Genomic DNA, 16,225 nt, shown 5'->3' with positions numbered 1-16,225 from the left:
TTTATTTTGAGCTGCCTTTGATTCAAGATGATGGGAGAGAGAAATTCAGACATCAGTGTATTAATGAGGAAATGGTGTCAAAGGTGCCTCTTTTGGAGGAATCTTTGAACTGAGACCCCAGCAACACCATCAGGTGTACGTAGATGTATATAGCACTATTTTGAAGATCGTTGGTGGAAATTAAACATTAGTCAACATTACAAAGAAATTATTTGGTTAGAATTGGATTGCTCTTTGTAGAAGTCCATGACACTGGTATCTCTCTTAGCACATCCGGGGAACTAAAGCATTAATGGAATCAGGGCTATGAACCATTATACATGTTGTATGCATTACTGATAGCGCTTCCATGCTGGGAACCAATGTGATCCCATGCCATCCCCATTCCCACACACTACTGTGTCAGAAACCTTTATATGCCATATAAACCACGTTGTTTCTTTACTTCACAAAAACAAAAGACTTTGTCATTATTTTGAGAATCACCTTCTGTCAGCAATCATACTATTTGAAAACAAATTAAACCCTGGTCTGTTCAGATCGGCAGTATGCAGCAAATTATTAACCAAGACAAATCAAAAATCAAGCCAAATTCCTTTTCCTAGTGACTTCAAGGTCATAAATACAGAGAATATGACAGCAAATCCAAATGAATAATTAACAGCTGAACTAGCAACCAATCTAAACAAGCTGTTAAAAGGATCCCACAGTTTAAAATTGTTCAATCGTCATTGCTCTATGTCACGTGCAAACCTTAATCTAAACAGAAGTTATTACATAGATTCTCATCATCACCTTATACTGTCCCCCAGAATCGAAGATGACATGATTAGTTCCAGTTTGGGTGATTCTGTGTGGTTAGGGCAGGAGGTTCTGAAAGGAGAGGGCAGGGTGGATAGTTTGGGAGGTGCCACACGCTTTAGGCCATTTACAATGAGCTTTTGTGCTCTCCTATTCAAAAGACCAGAGCTTCTTATTTCCACCCCTAATGTTTTTTTCCCCATTTTGAGCAGTCATAAAGGAGAAAGCATTTATTTTGACCAGGGATACACAAATCAGTAATGATGTTACACTTTTTCCAAGTAGCTTTCAGAACACCCAAGAATTTTCCTTACGAAATTTCAGGATGGTCCTGTCTCTGCTGCTGGTGATACAAAAAATATCATGATTGGAACATCTAACCAGTGCCAACTGTAGTATTTCAAGAGTATTTTATTGCCATATGCCCCAAAACAGAATAATGACATTCTTACTTGCAACAGCACAACAGGTATGTAAGCCTAGTACTCAGTACCATAATAAACAGAGGAAATCACTATTTAAAAAAAAAAATCAGTGTAGTGTAAAACCAAAGCCCAAAGTCCCTAGTGCAATCAAGACAACTTTAGTTGGAGTAATTAGTTTTACAGGTATGCAATTTCATTAGTCTGAAACACCATATGATTGTTACTAGTGCTGACCAAAGCCATGACTTAGATGTAATCTAGAAACAAGGAACTACAGACACTGGTTTACAAAAGACACAGGGTGCCGGAGTAACTCCGCAGGTCAGTCAGCCTCCCAAGAGAACATGGATAGGTGATGTTTCAGGTAGAGACACCTCTTCAGACCCAAGATCACTAAGGCACACTCTGAGGTGTCCTCCCTTAAATGTACACAAGTGCAGCCACTTGACATTACTTCTGCAAACTCAAGGACATTACCTATTAGACGGCAGGTGCGGAAAACTCCTTTTGTGTTGTAAATACTCCACGATCTAAGGATGCTCTCTATCTGATCTGCACCGAAATCACGTTCTAATTAACACTCCTTTGTCAATATATAGTTGGAGGTATTAATTGCTTATCTTATTCACTCACGTCCAAAATCCCCACTTTTCCCTGCTGTGACAATTTCAACTCCTATTTCACCAGATGGTCTGGCAAAAAAAATTAAAAAGTTAGAATCAACATTTTACTACAAACCCACTGACTCCCATGGCTATCTGGACTACACTTCTTCCCACCCTGCTTCTTGTAAGGACTCTATCCCCTACTCCCAATTCCTCTGTCTACGCTGCATCTGCACCCAGGATGAGGCGTTCCAAACCAGGGCATCATTCTTTAGGGAACGGGGGTTCCCCTCTTCGACTATAGATGAGGCTCTCACCAGGGTCTCCTCTATATCCAGTAGCTCCGCTCTCACTCCCCATCCCCCCCACTCGTAACAAGGACAGAGTCCCCCTTGTCCTCATGTTCCACCCCACCAGCCGTCACATACAACAGATAATCCTCCGACATTTTCTCCACCTCCAACAGGATCCCACCACTGGGCACATCTTCCCATCTCCTCCCCTTTCGGCTTTCCGCAGAGACCACTCCCTCTGTAACTCCCTGGTCAATTCGTCCCAAACCATCCCCTCCCCTGGTACTTTCCCTTGCAACCGCAAGAAATTACACTTGTCGCTTTACCTCCCCCCTTGACTCCATTAAAGGACCCAAGCAGTCTTTCCAGGTGCAGCAGAGGTTCACCTGCACATCCTCCAAACTCATCTATTGCATCCGCTGCTCTACATCGGTGTGACCAAGCACAGGCTTGGCGATCGCTTCGTCCAACACCTCCGCTCGGTTCGCACTAACCAACCTGATATCCCGGAGGCCCAGCACTTCAACTCCCCATCCCATTCCGAATCCGACCTTTCTGTTCTGGGCCTCCTCCATGGCCAGAGTGAGTCCCACTGCAAATGGGAGGAACAGCACCTCGTATTTCGCTGGGCAGTTTATACCCCAGCGGTATGAACATTGACTTCTCCAATTTCAGGTAGTCCTTGCTTTCTCCCTCCTTCCCCTCCCATTCCCAGTTCTCCCACAGCCTACTGTCTCTGCCTTTTTTCTTCTTCCCGCCCCCCCCCACCTCCTCATCAGTCTGAAGAAAGGTCTCGACCCGAAAGGTCATCTATTCCTTTGCTCCATAGATGCTGCCTCACCATTGAGTTTCTCCAGCATTTTTGTCTACCTTCAGTTTTTCCAGCATCTGCAGTTCTTTCTTAAACAAATGTGTTTCTTCGTTGCGTTATGAAATTGCTATCATACAATAATCATTGATCATCACCAGAAAATGAATGCAACAGACCTTACGCAATATGCATAATATAAATCTCCAAAAGCATTTCAGAAGCACGTTTTTAATTAGTATTTATCGTTTTAACCATAACCATTAGTATTTATCGTTTTAACATATCTGAACTGACACACAGAAGGATAAACAATGCCAGTAAATCAGCACGACACAAATAGCTGGAGTAACTCAGCTGGGCAGGCAGCATCTCTGGAAAGAAGGAATGGGAGACGTTTCAATTCGAGGCCCTTTTTCAGACCAGCAATCATTCCCTTGCTAGTCAATAATCATAGAATGTAGAAAAGTACAGCACGGGAACATTCCCTCCGTCCCACAATGTCTGTGCCATACATGATGCCATGATAAACTAATCTCATTTGCCTGCACATGATCCATATCCATCCACTCCTGCATATCCATGTGCCTACCTAAGTCTCTAAAATGTCATTATCATATTTGCCTCCACCACCACCCCTGGCTGCAAGCTCGTTCCTGGCACTCACCATTCTCAATGTCATAAACTTGCACTGCACATCTCATTTCAGTTTTATCCATCTCAGCTTAAAGCCTAGCACTCTAGTTTTTGATATTTCCACTCTGGGGAAAAAAGTTCTACCCTACATTTCCTCTCATCATTTCATATACCTTTATCAGGTCACCCCTCAACCTCCAGCATTCCAGAGAAAACAATTCATTTCTATCCAAACTCTAATATAAGTACCATCTAATTCAGGCATCATTTCTGGTGAACCACCGCTGCACCCTCTCCATCCTTCCTATAATGGGGCGACTGGAACTACATAAAATATTCCAAAATGCAGCCTAATCAAGGTTCCATAAAGCTGCATCACGACTTCCTGATTCTTATACTCAATGCCCCGACTAATGAAGGCAAGTATACCAGAGACCTACTTTCCCCACTCTCTCAATCAATCAATCAATCAATCAGTTTTATTCATCACATACACATATAAGTGCAGTGAAATGAATTTGCCAGCAGCGGTACAATCAAATAAGATCTACGTGTTGCCACTTTTAGTGAGGTATAGATTTATAGCCCAAGATCCCACTGTACATCAATGCTGTTAATCAGGGGTGTCAACTCATTTTAGGCCACAGGCCGGATTGGGCAAAATGCGACTTCATATGCGCCGGATCAGTTGTGCACGCGCGAATGTCAGTCAGCCAGCCCAAGGCCAATGGGAGCTCAGCGCCGCCATCTTGTCTGTTTGACAGCGGTTGCCAGGGGCAACCGATCCCATGGCAACCTCGGGCCAATCATGGATCATATGATGGAAGCGCCCCTGCCGGCACAGACAGCGGTGGGAGAGATAGCGGCGAGAGAGAGAGCAGCTGCTGTACAGATACATAATAAATGGTCGAGAATATACTTTTTTTTCCCCCCCAAATCATCCCGCGGGCTGGATTGGACCCCTTCGCGGGTCGGAAGTTTGACACCCCTGCTGTTAAAGGATCTTGCCATTAATTGTATACCTTTGCCTTACATTTGACCTCCCAAAGTGCAACACCTCACATTTGCTCAGATTAAATTCCGCCTGTCATTTCTCTCCCCATTTCTGTAGCTGATCTACGTCCCACTGTACACTTTGAGCCTTCGTCAAAGTCTGCATCTACACCCATCTTGGTGTTGTTGGGAAACTCACTAACCAACCTACCTACAATTAATGTTCAAATAATTTCACAAACAGCGGTCCCAGCACAGAACCTCGCAGAGCTCCACTGATCACAGTCCTCCAGCTTGAATACTGCCCTTCTAGCAAAACCCTCTGACTTCCATCAGTGAGCCACTTCTGAATCCACACAACCAAGTTACTGTGGACTCCTTGCATTTTAATCTTCAGGATTTGCATACCATGTGGGACTTTATGAAATGCCTTACTAAAATCCAGGTAGACAACATTCACCACCCTAACTTCATCGATCACCTTCATCACCTCCTCAATAAAACTCTGCTGCAAACAAAGCCCATGCTGACTGTCCCGACCTAATTAACCCATTCCCTTCCAAATGGGAGTAAATCAAAGAATAAATCTGTGACTTTTACGATTTATTTTGTAATGCACTATTTCAATGGAGATATTGAAAAGATTTTTCAGCTGTTAAAAACTTGTCAGATTCTCTTTTTCCTCCTAAACATCAATTGCAGTGGCATCAGCAAAATTAGTTACTGCGATGTCATTAAGCTTCTTGCCAACCAACTGCAATTTTAGCTGCAGGTTGCAGTGCCATGTTTTCAACCATCTTTCTTTAACATGGTACCAATCACATTCATCCAGTTTAGCATTTATATCCATTATAACCCAATTCCTCACCATGCCACAAGGTTACGGTAACATTTAATGAAATAAAGTGCTTACATTTCTTATTTTGCATGAACATTTTTACACTTTTCCAGTGAAAATAAAAGACTAAAAAAAAATATATTTTCCAGATGACCTAATTAAATTTTACTACATGCTGAACCGACTTCAGCAACTTCCAAACAATGTTAAACATGTACCAGGCATGTATGCGCTTCTGATATGCAATAGATTTAGCCTTGTGCCACTCTATAACAAAGCACAGCCAAGCAGCTAGAGGTCCAATATTGTGAGATGAACTTAGGCAACATACAAGTAGCTAGATGCAGCTGTGCTTGTAAACTCTGCTTGAATCCAAATTAAATCAGCATGCCTGCAAACATAAGAGTAACATAACAGTAGCACACTCGTAGAACTCTAGTTGTGGCGATCTGGATTCAGTCTTCATCTGGATGTTGTCTGTATGGAGTTAGCACATTCATGTTCAAGTTTCCTTTCACCATTGTAAATTGTTCCTTGTGTGCAGGAGGGATCTGCAGGAGTTGAAGAGAATATGGGGAAGGTTTCTTTAAATGGGATTAATGTACGATTACTGTGAATGGCTGTTTAATGGTTGGTGTGTACTCAGTGGGTCTAAAGCCTGTTTCCAGGCTTTAATTCGGTGCAAAACTAATCACGGCAATAGCCCAACCTCACTTGAATTTCAGGAGAATTTACCAACTGTTTCAACTTCATATGCTTCAACTTAGTCATTAAATTTCCAGCTATTAAAGTTTAACAGAAAATACTATATCCCATGGACCCTTGGGTAAGTCGGAAGTTATGCAATCAAAAACAGAAGTGCGACTGTGCACCCGTAAGTTTACCATTCGCCGCAATGAGCCCCAACACGGAGACCACGGAGACCATGTTGGCTTAAAGAATGTATACATAAGTGCGAGTTTACGCAGGTTGCCTGTTATGTAAATCGTGGAGTGCCTTCACTCACTGCAGTGGTATTACTTACTCTGAAAACAGTTGGAGCCAAAGCTGTTTTTTAATGCTGCGTCACAATTAAAAGTCAACTTTGTTTCCTCCACTGTGAAATACAATAACAAGCATTGCAAGAAGACTATCAAGAGACCTGCCAGTCAAAATGTACAAGTGATGCAATTGAACTCATGAATGGTTGTTATTGTGTTTCAGGGTGGAAGAATGAAAGTTGACTTTTAATTATGACACAGCATAAAAAAAAGTTATGAAATTGATCGTGTTTAAATCCAGAGCATGACACCAGGAAAATTACTTTTGCTTCCTATAATTTAATGATATTGTCTCATAGAAACTAGGAAATACAGCATGGAAACAGGCCATTCGGCACGGATTCCACAGTGACCATCAATCTCCCATAAATCCGTTTTTTTTTTACCAACACCGCATTGTCATCAACTATCCCACTGAAACCACCACTTACCAACCAAGATGTTGGAAGAAACCAGAGTACCCAGAGAAAATCCGCCAAGTCATAATGGAAAACTAGCAAACTCCACGCAGACAGCACCCAGAGGTCAGGGTTGAACTGGTAACACAAGGCAGGGGCTCAACTAGCTCTGGTATTGTGCTACCAGATTAAACAAACAAGGATGAAACAGAAGAGAGAAAAAAAAAAAATGTGTGATGACCAACAGGTAATACAGCCAACAAGAGATTTCATGGGAAGAAAAGAAAATGTAAATGCAAAATATAGAATGCTTCACAAATTCATAAAATCTTGTGCAGCAGCTTTATCGTATCATAGTCATAGATGGATAGTGTGGAAGCAGGCCCTTCGGCCCAACTTGCCCACACGGGCCAACATGTCCCAGCTACACTAGTTCCATCTGCCTGCGTTTGGTCCATATCCGTCCAAACCTGTCCAATCCATGTACCTGTCTAACTGTTTCTTAAATGTTGGGATAGTCTCAGCTTGTTCCAGACACCCACCACCCTTGTATGAAAAAGTCCCCCCCCCCCCCCCCCCCCCCCCCCCCCCCCCCCCCCCCCCCCCCCCCCCCCCCCCCCCCCCCCCCCCCCCCCCCAGATCTCTATTAAATCTTTTCCCTTTCACCTTAAACTGTCCTCTGGTCCTCGATTCACCTACTCTGGGCAAGAGGGTCAGTGTATGTACCCAACCTATTCCTCTCATGATTTGATACACCTCTATAACATCACCCCTCATCCTCCTGCAATCCTGGGAATAGAGTCCCAGCCTACTCAACTTCTCGCTATAGCTCAGACCCTCTAATCCTGGCAACATCCTCATAAATCATTTCAATTTTAGTATATGCACTACCTTCTCATTCACTAATGGACTAAACTTTGCTTTTTAACCAAGGCTTATGTTTCAAAATCCAATAGAGACAGAAAGAATCTCAATCTCCCAGAATCTCATTCCTTGGAAAGAAGATTGGCTCTCTGCTTTCACCCATATTATTCAATAATTTAATCGATGGTACATTGCAAAATATTGTAAACAATGGCCTTTGAATATCTGTTCCAGGAACTTTATTGGATATATTGCAATACCCCTCCTCATAGATGTCAGAGCCATTTGCATGATCACTCTGCGATCCAGAGATCAACTCACAGATTGAAGGACTAAACCATGGTGTAAGGTAGTGGATGCCATTGTGTGGCCCTGGAAAGATTCCTGGAGGTATTCATAACGTTGATTTGTATAAGCACGAACTGGTCCAAGGTGACTTCAACAGCTTGGATAGCAACTGCCAATCCTTTTCATCGGATTTTAACTAGCTTCCAGGGCCCAAGACAAGCTGAGATCATAGCATTAAATCAGAATCTAGAGATCTGTTTCAAGAACAAGTCCTCTGCAAATGAGCATCTTTCAGAAATATGCAAGATCCAAGAGCAATGATGCTTCACGACTGTAGAAAAAGATTTGAACCTATTGCAAACGGTTGCTTATTTTGCTCCATGTAAAATTAATTATTTTGCACATATCTATTTTGTGAAGCCCATCAAGAGAATACAGGCACCTCACGTTTTGCAATGGTGTTATATGTTCATGAAAAGCAGTGCATAATTCAACAACGCGCAGATTAACAGGTGTAAATTTGAGGCAGTTATTTCAAAACTACAGCACATAAATCAAGTTTAATTAAACAGGTGCATTATTGTAAAAATGTACAAATCAAACAGACCTAAAATGCGAGGTGCCCGTACTTGGATTAAGCATTTGAAAATTAGCATATGAGAACGCACAGAGGTCAGACAAACATAGTGGCCAATTTCCAAATGTGTAGGTTTATCATTTAGCAGAAACATTTAAACATTTAAAAGGTCAAACTCCTTTTAGCTTTGAATAGTCTAATAAACTAATTAAACGGCAGGAAATAATAGTTTAAAAGATTGTACGCTAACTTTAAATGTTTCAGTTACCATCTTAATTGAATGAAGATTCAATTGACTGCAGATTCAGACCTGGGAAGTGGAACTGTCAAGAATTAGAAGGCATGGAGAGATAAGTTTGATCAATTCTAGACTGGTAACATGGTATTAGCTGGAATCATCTGGAACCATAGAAACGCACAGCACAGAAACGGACCTTTATGGCCCACCTGGTCCATGCCGACCGCAATGCCTTTCCACAGTACTCCTATATGTCCACATTCAGCCGGTATCCCTCTACTCCCTTCCTATACACATATTTAGCCAAATGCCTTTTGTGTGTTGTAATAACATATGCCTCCATTGCCTTCTCTGGCACCTTTTTTGATTCTCACGACCTGAGAGAAAATAATTACCCCTTGGATCCCCTTTCACCTTCAACCTGTGCCCTTGAGTTCTATACTTCCAAATCTTGGGGAAAGAAGTTCTGACAATCTATGCCACTCATACTTTTGTAAACCTCTATATGGTCACCCGTCACCCTCCTACATTCCAGTGAGAGTAAACCCAGCCAGTCGAATCTCTCCTTATAGTAGTCTGTTTGATGGGGAGGTTTAGAACTAAAGCGCACAGGTTTAAAGCCAGAAAGGAGAAATTTATAGATCTAATGGGTACATTTTTCACTCAGAGAGTGGTGATTATCTGAACATGCTGCCAGAGATGGTGGTAGAGGCAGATATAATTACTACATTTAAGAAGCGTTTTGATAGGTACTTGGATATGAAAGGCATAAAGGGATATGGGCCAAATGCACAGCAAATGAGATTAGCAAAGACATGCATCACAGTGGCGGCACAGGGGCACAGCTGGTGGAGCTGTTACCTCACAGCAGCCAGAGACCCACGATCAATCCTGACCTGGGTGCTGCCTGTGTGGAGCTTGCACATTCTTCCTGTGACCGTGTGGGTTTCCTTCGAGTGCTCCGGATTCCTCCCACATCCCAAAGACATGCATGTTTGTAGGTTAATTGGCCTCTGTAAATCACCCCTAATGTGTCAGGAGTAGATGCGAAAGTGGGATAATTAGAACTAGTGTGAACAGGTGATCAAAGTTTGCGTGGACTAGGTGAGCCAAAGGGCCTGTTTCCATGCTGTATCAATAACTTACATCAGCATGGAAAAGGTGACTGAAAGAGCTCATTTCTGTGCAGCAGGATACAAAGAGAATTTAGCAGAACCAAGTCATAATTCCAATGACAGATTAGAAACATATATAAGTGCACGAGTAGGCCAACATGGGGAACATTTTTCCTGATTGACCAATAGTATCCCAGTACACAATTAATCACTACCCAACCAACCTGTATCAAATACAAATATAGACCTGTTATCAAATATTGGAATTCCTTCCAACCAAATCCAGCTAACAGATAATCAGTCTTTTCTCTGGGTACATATTTTTTTTTTAAAGTGCTGTGTGAGATGAAAGGGGGATTTAAAGGAGCAGGTTTAATGGAGTTAAAAGTCTCAATTTTATCTCTAACAAATTAGCGATCAGATGGTGCCTTATAAAGTTAAAGACATGAGGAATAAGCAAGTGCAAATGCAAATCCTCAAACATCAGCTAGACCGTGGCAATCTGAAGAATCTTCATGCATTATTACTTTCTGTGCATCAACATTCAGGCTACTATATATCTATAAACTCGTGGATTTTAACCTCCAACAAATGTCTCGTTCTGCAGTTACACTTTACCTAAACCAAGTTAGCTAAATTAGGCTAGCCTTTTTACAAATCTATATTCCCTGCCCCCTTCCATGTATATTCCTCCTCCCTCTGGCTTTACACTTCACTTACCATACCTCCTTATCAGGTGGCCTTTTGTCTCTCCCTTTTGCCGCTAACTCCACCCATCTACCAATTAAACTCCCCTCACATATCTACCTGTTATTTGCCAGGCGTTATCCTGTCCCCATCTCTTTTTTCAAGCTTTTCCCCACCCCTCCCAATCAGTCTGAAGAAGGGTCCCGCCCTCAACCAATGCTAATCCATTTCCTCTACAAATATTGCCAGACCTACTGAGTTACTCAGCACTTTATGTTTTGCTCAATAATATAATAATAATATATCTTTTATTGTCATTGCACGTCAGTGCAACGAGATTTAGTGTGCAGCTCCACTGATGTACAAGGTAAATAAATACAATACATAAATAAACAAGCTGAATTGATTGACGTGACCATCTGAGGGAGACTGTCCAAAGGGGGTGGGTGGGGGGGCACTCATTAGGGCCGGTTCAGAGCCGCTATAGCTCTTGGGATGAAACTGTTCCTGAGTCTGGAGGTTCGGGCGTAGAAGGCCTTGTAACGTCTGCCGGAGGGAAGTAGTTGAAACAGACCGTGGCAGGGGTGTGATGAGTCCTTATGGATGCTGAGGGCCTTCCTGAGGCACCGCGTGTGGTAGATGCCCTCCAAGGCTGGTAGCTCTGTCCCGATGATCCTCTGCGCTCTGTTGACGACGCGCTGAAGAGCTCTCCTCTCCGCCTCCGTGCAGCTGAGATACCACACAGAGATGCCATACGTTAGTATGCTCTCTGTGGTGCAGCGGTAGAACGTTGTCAGCAGCTGTTGGGGCAGACCAGTCTTTTTTAATGTCCTCAGGAAGAACAGTCGTTGCTGTGCCTTCTTGACCAGCGCGGCGGTGTTTGTGGACCATGTGAGGTCTTCTGAAATGTGAGTGCTCAGAAACTTAAAGCTGGACACTCTCTCCACACTTTCCCAATAAATGGAGATTGGGGCGTATTCTCCAGAATGGGACCTCCTGAAGTCAATAATCAGCTCCTTGGTCTTGGAGGTGTTTAGTGCCAAGTTGTTATTGGCGCACCAGTCCGCCAAGTTCTGCACCTCTGCTCTGTATTTTGTTTCATCACCGTTGGTGATCAGCCCAATCACTGTTGTGTCGTCTGCAAACTTCACGATGGTGTTGGTGTCGAATGCAGGGACACAGTCGTGAGTGAAGAGGGAGTAGAGCATGGGGCTTAGTACACAACCCTGTGGTGTGCCGGTGCTCAGGGTGATGGTGGAGGACAGGTGCGGGCCCAGTCTCACTGCCTGCGGTCGCTCCGTGAGAAAGTTCAGGATCCAAGCGCATATCGGTGAGCTGAGGCCTAGCTGGTGGAGTTTGGTGGTGAGCTTGGTGGGGATGACCGTATTGAATGCAGAGCTATAGTCAATGAAGAGCATCCTCACATACGTGCCCTGTCTGTCCAGGTGAGTCAGGACAGTGTGAAGGGCCAGAGAGATGGCATCCTCTGTCGATCTATTTGCCCTGTATGCAAATTGATGGGAGTCCAGTGAGGCAGGGATGCTGGTATCCAGATTCCAGTAACTGCAGTTCCTTGTGTCTCTGTTGCCTGAATATCATGTCATTCCAAATAACTATCATTTGTAATCTCCTGAAAGTGATCTAGTCTAAAGTCACCCAGATTATCCTTACTATCCTGTGGAATAATTCTCAATATAATTTTTTGAAATTATAGTTAGAAGTGCCATTAATTTACCAACAATTAACAACTTTAATCTTTAATTTTCTCATCCTCTTTACTAACACCCATCCTCCTCCCGACTACTAGTCCTGTTGAACATCACTATTTTCACAAGTTCATAAGTTATAGGAGTAGAATTAGACCGTTCAGCCCATCGAGTCTTGACTGATCTATGCCTCCAATCCCATTTTCTTGCCTTCTCCCCATAACCCTTGACACCCGTTCTAATCAAGAACTTGTCTTTCTCTGCCATAAAAACATCCACTGACTTGGCCTCCACAGCACTCTGTGGGAATGAATTCTACAGATTAACGAGCCTCTGATTAAAGAAGTTCCTCCTCCCCTTTCTCAAAGTACCCTTTAATTCTGAGGCTATAACCTCTGGTCCTAGACTCTCCCACCAGTTGAAACATCCTTTCCACATCCACTCTATCTACGCCTTTCATTATGCTGTAAGTTTTAATGAGGTCCCCCCCTCAACCTTCTAAACTCCAGTGAGAAGAGGACTAGTGCTATCAAACGCTCATCACATTATAACCAACTCATTCCTGGAATTATTTTTGTAAACCTCCTCTGGACCCTCTCCAGAGCTAGCACACCCATCAGATACAGGGTCCAAATTTGCTCACGGTAAATTGGCACACAGTATATTTTTCTTACTATAAAATACATTTCTCCAGCCCTCAGAGTTCCTATTCATTTTTAAATTTATGTTTCAAATGCGTCTGCAAGGAAATAATAAAAACTTTGAAGTACTTTAGCCTTAAAGGAGGTAATTGAAACATTATTAGTTTTGTTTGTTTCTAATTACAGAAAATCCACAGCTGTAAAATCAAACTGAGTACTGGAATAAATGGCAAGTGCCAGCTTAAAACTTGGGTCCAAGACAACTTTCTCAGACTAAAACTGTAAAAATACTGGAACAGTCATCTGAAAGCATCAGTACAGCTAATAAGTCTCTCAGATTTTAAAGTTGTTAAATGTCATGCTTCGTGAAAGGTACAAAATAAAATGACCTCTTTTTCCAATTGATAAGACCAGTCTGCTGGGGTGGGAGATTGCAACCTGCACGTGGTCCGCCCTGTTTTGACGAATGCAATCAACCTGGCGTACACAATCCAATAAGATCAAATAGAAAAAATTGTCCTACAACTTTAGGCTGTGCACACCTTTTGCAAGAAGCAGACCAGTCTGCTTTCCCTATATTTAGATTCCAATCAAATGTTTTCTACAAATAAGTCATGATTGCTGACTCAGATTAGCAAAATACTTTTTTTTTCTGTGTGGAGCTGAACAGAAGGGCAAGACACAAATAGCCAAAAACTATTTCCTACTAAAACATATTTTGCAACTTTTAAATACACTTAGAAATAATCACTTCTATGAAACACAATTCTAGAGCTTAAAGATTGTGACATCTAATTAAATAATACCTTTGCCAGAAACCAACATCTATTACAGACTGAACTTAAAACTCAAACACTGGTTCAATAGTGTATTCGGATGTACATTATACAATAGTGTACTACTTTCATCACCACAGAATATATCGACGGTACTATCACACCAAAACCAAATTACTGTGACACAATCTACAAGAATCATTAAGAAAGTTGAATTTATCCACATGTCTAATTCACAAGTCTAGACCACGGTAGCATCACATCGGTATCGTCGATAAAAACTGAACATAAACCAAGATTTTAAAGGATTTTATAATTTCAGAATAAAGGAGAATTATCTGTATGTTTTCCACGTTATCCCCAAATGTGAAATCACCACTATATAATAATAGCTACATTACAAAGTATAGTTTATTAAACAAGTTCCATAAACACTTAAATTACCTTCAAAAACACAGCCTTTAATTCGCTGGCCTCTGCCCTTTTTGTTGACTGCACCTAAAATAAAATTGGTAACTGTTAATAAGAATTTAAGTTTAACAAATAAACATAATAAAAGCGGGGTCAATTATATTGTAGTACTACATTTCACAATGTTTATTTGGAGTACTTCACCATCCCAGAACAACAGATTGCCTTCAAACTAATTATCTGTCACCCATGATATGTAACTAACAACTGGAGCTAGAAATTAATGGTGGTCTTTTTACGAAAGGTTTCGCAAATGATCATTTATCAAGCACTTCCCTTTTTAAAATAATACACGTACCACCAAATACACTAATCTAAATTAAGAAACTGGTTGTCCCTCCGACAGCTGAAAGACATTTCTCTCTATCCACTCAGACCCATACATACAACGTTTTAAGAACTGCATTGTAACAGTTCGCTACGTGGAAGAACAAAATATCGTAACATCCAAAACAAAGCAGGCAATAAAATGACTTTACGTTAAGCTATTGCAACATTAATGACTTCATTTACAATTATTTAAAAGATAATTCAAGGCCAGTCGGGCGCAAGGCCTGTAAACGATAATCACCAGCAGGATTGAAAAACATGATGAACATTCACTTTTTATTTTAAAAATCTTATATCTGGCTTTACAATGCAATCACTCATCAATGTAGAAGATTAGCCCGCACAATATTCGCTTGCAACTATAGTAAAAAGCTAATATCATAGAGTTATTCTCAGTTGTGTCACCTTGACCGCCATGCTGCAGCTGTGATGTCACGGGAAGCTGTGATGCAGCCGCGCGAGCGTCGGGAGGTCAGGGGTCGAGCTGTCACTCAAGGAGTGGAGCCCGGATCCCGGGCCCGGACGAGGCGGCTGCACCTTGATCCAAAGATTATGGAGGATCCTCTAGTATCTTTGCCTTGATCTCTCGCCCTCTCGCACCCGGCGTAATGTGGGCAGCATTACAACGCAGCAGAATTGGTATATTAGACTTGCTGTCAACTCGGGTTGAGCTTTTTGCAGGATATCTCCTTGGCATCTCGCATAAAACATATCCTCACTGTTATTGGACTCTTGAACGGAGCTCTCATGAGGAACGTAGCACAGGAACAGGCCCTTTGGCCCACAATGTTTGCACTGAACATGATGCCAAGTTAAAACTACCTCAACTGCCTGCACATGAGACACATTCCTCTCTGTTCCTTGCACTGCCATATGCCTATCTAAAAGCCTCTTGAACGCCACTATATATCAGCCTTCACCATAGGGTTTCCAACTGTCCAATATTAGCCGTAACATCCCGTATATTGGGCTAAATTGGTTTGTCCCATACGGGACCGCCCTTGTCCCATATTTGACTGCTACTACGCGGGTTGAGGCGACTGTTGGGTCGGAGCGCCGCGTCCGGCTCCACCTCACCCGTCCTGATGTAGTACAGCCCATGGAGTGTAGCAGCAGCACCTCGCTGGTGGCCTCGTCTGACCTTCGCTTACTGCCGATACCACCACCCCTCCTTCTCATGACCGATCATCGGTTCATGAGTTGGATGGGGTGCCGGACTTTGCGAGTGATGACACGCAGGCCAAAACTCCTTGGCTAGCCCGCCGGCTGGGCTTTGTGTGCAGTCCAGCACCCGGGCCAACTCGTCATTCACCGAGCCACGGCCGAGTCGGTCAACGAATTGCCGTCTGGAATTTGTCCCTTATTTTGACCTTTTGTCCCTTATTTGGAAGTGAAAAAGTTGGCAACCCTACTTCACCACCACCCCTGGCGATGCGTTCCAGGTCCCCACCACTCTCTGTGTTAAAAACGTAAGTCATACATTGTGGAAACAGGCTCTTCAGCCCAACCTGCCCACCCCGACCAACAGGCCCCATCTACACTAGTCCCACCTGACCGTGCTTGTCACAGGACCCGCTATGGATATCCTATCCACGTACCTAGATACATAGACAATAGGTGCAGGAGTAGGCCATTTGGCCCTTTGAGCCAGCACTGCCATTCAATATGATCATGGCTGATCATCCAAAATTTATA

The 16,225-nt window shown here is 42.7% G+C and overlaps 1 protein-coding gene across 1 annotated transcript in view; it reads right to left on the bottom strand.

Annotated features, from left to right (window-relative positions):
* The window catches only part of slc25a12 (solute carrier family 25 member 12), a 71,546-nt gene extending 56,516 nt beyond the window's left edge, over positions 1–15,030 (bottom strand). Inside the window, exons 1-2 of the mRNA XM_033023958.1 lie at positions 14,936–15,030; positions 14,174–14,227 (exon numbers count right to left, since the gene is read on the bottom strand). Coding sequence (XP_032879849.1) covers positions 14,174–14,227; positions 14,936–14,947 — 66 coding nt within the window. The 5' untranslated portion in view covers positions 14,948–15,030. The remainder of the gene's footprint in view (positions 1–14,173; positions 14,228–14,935) is intronic.
* Between the last annotated feature and the right edge of the window lie 1,195 nt (positions 15,031–16,225).

This window comes from Amblyraja radiata, chromosome 7 (genome assembly GCF_010909765.2).
Source record: "Amblyraja radiata isolate CabotCenter1 chromosome 7, sAmbRad1.1.pri, whole genome shotgun sequence".
Taxonomy (NCBI): domain Eukaryota; kingdom Metazoa; phylum Chordata; class Chondrichthyes; order Rajiformes; family Rajidae; genus Amblyraja; species Amblyraja radiata.
Note: the sequence above shows the minus strand (reverse complement) of the source record. Positions and strands in the feature narration are given on the sequence as shown.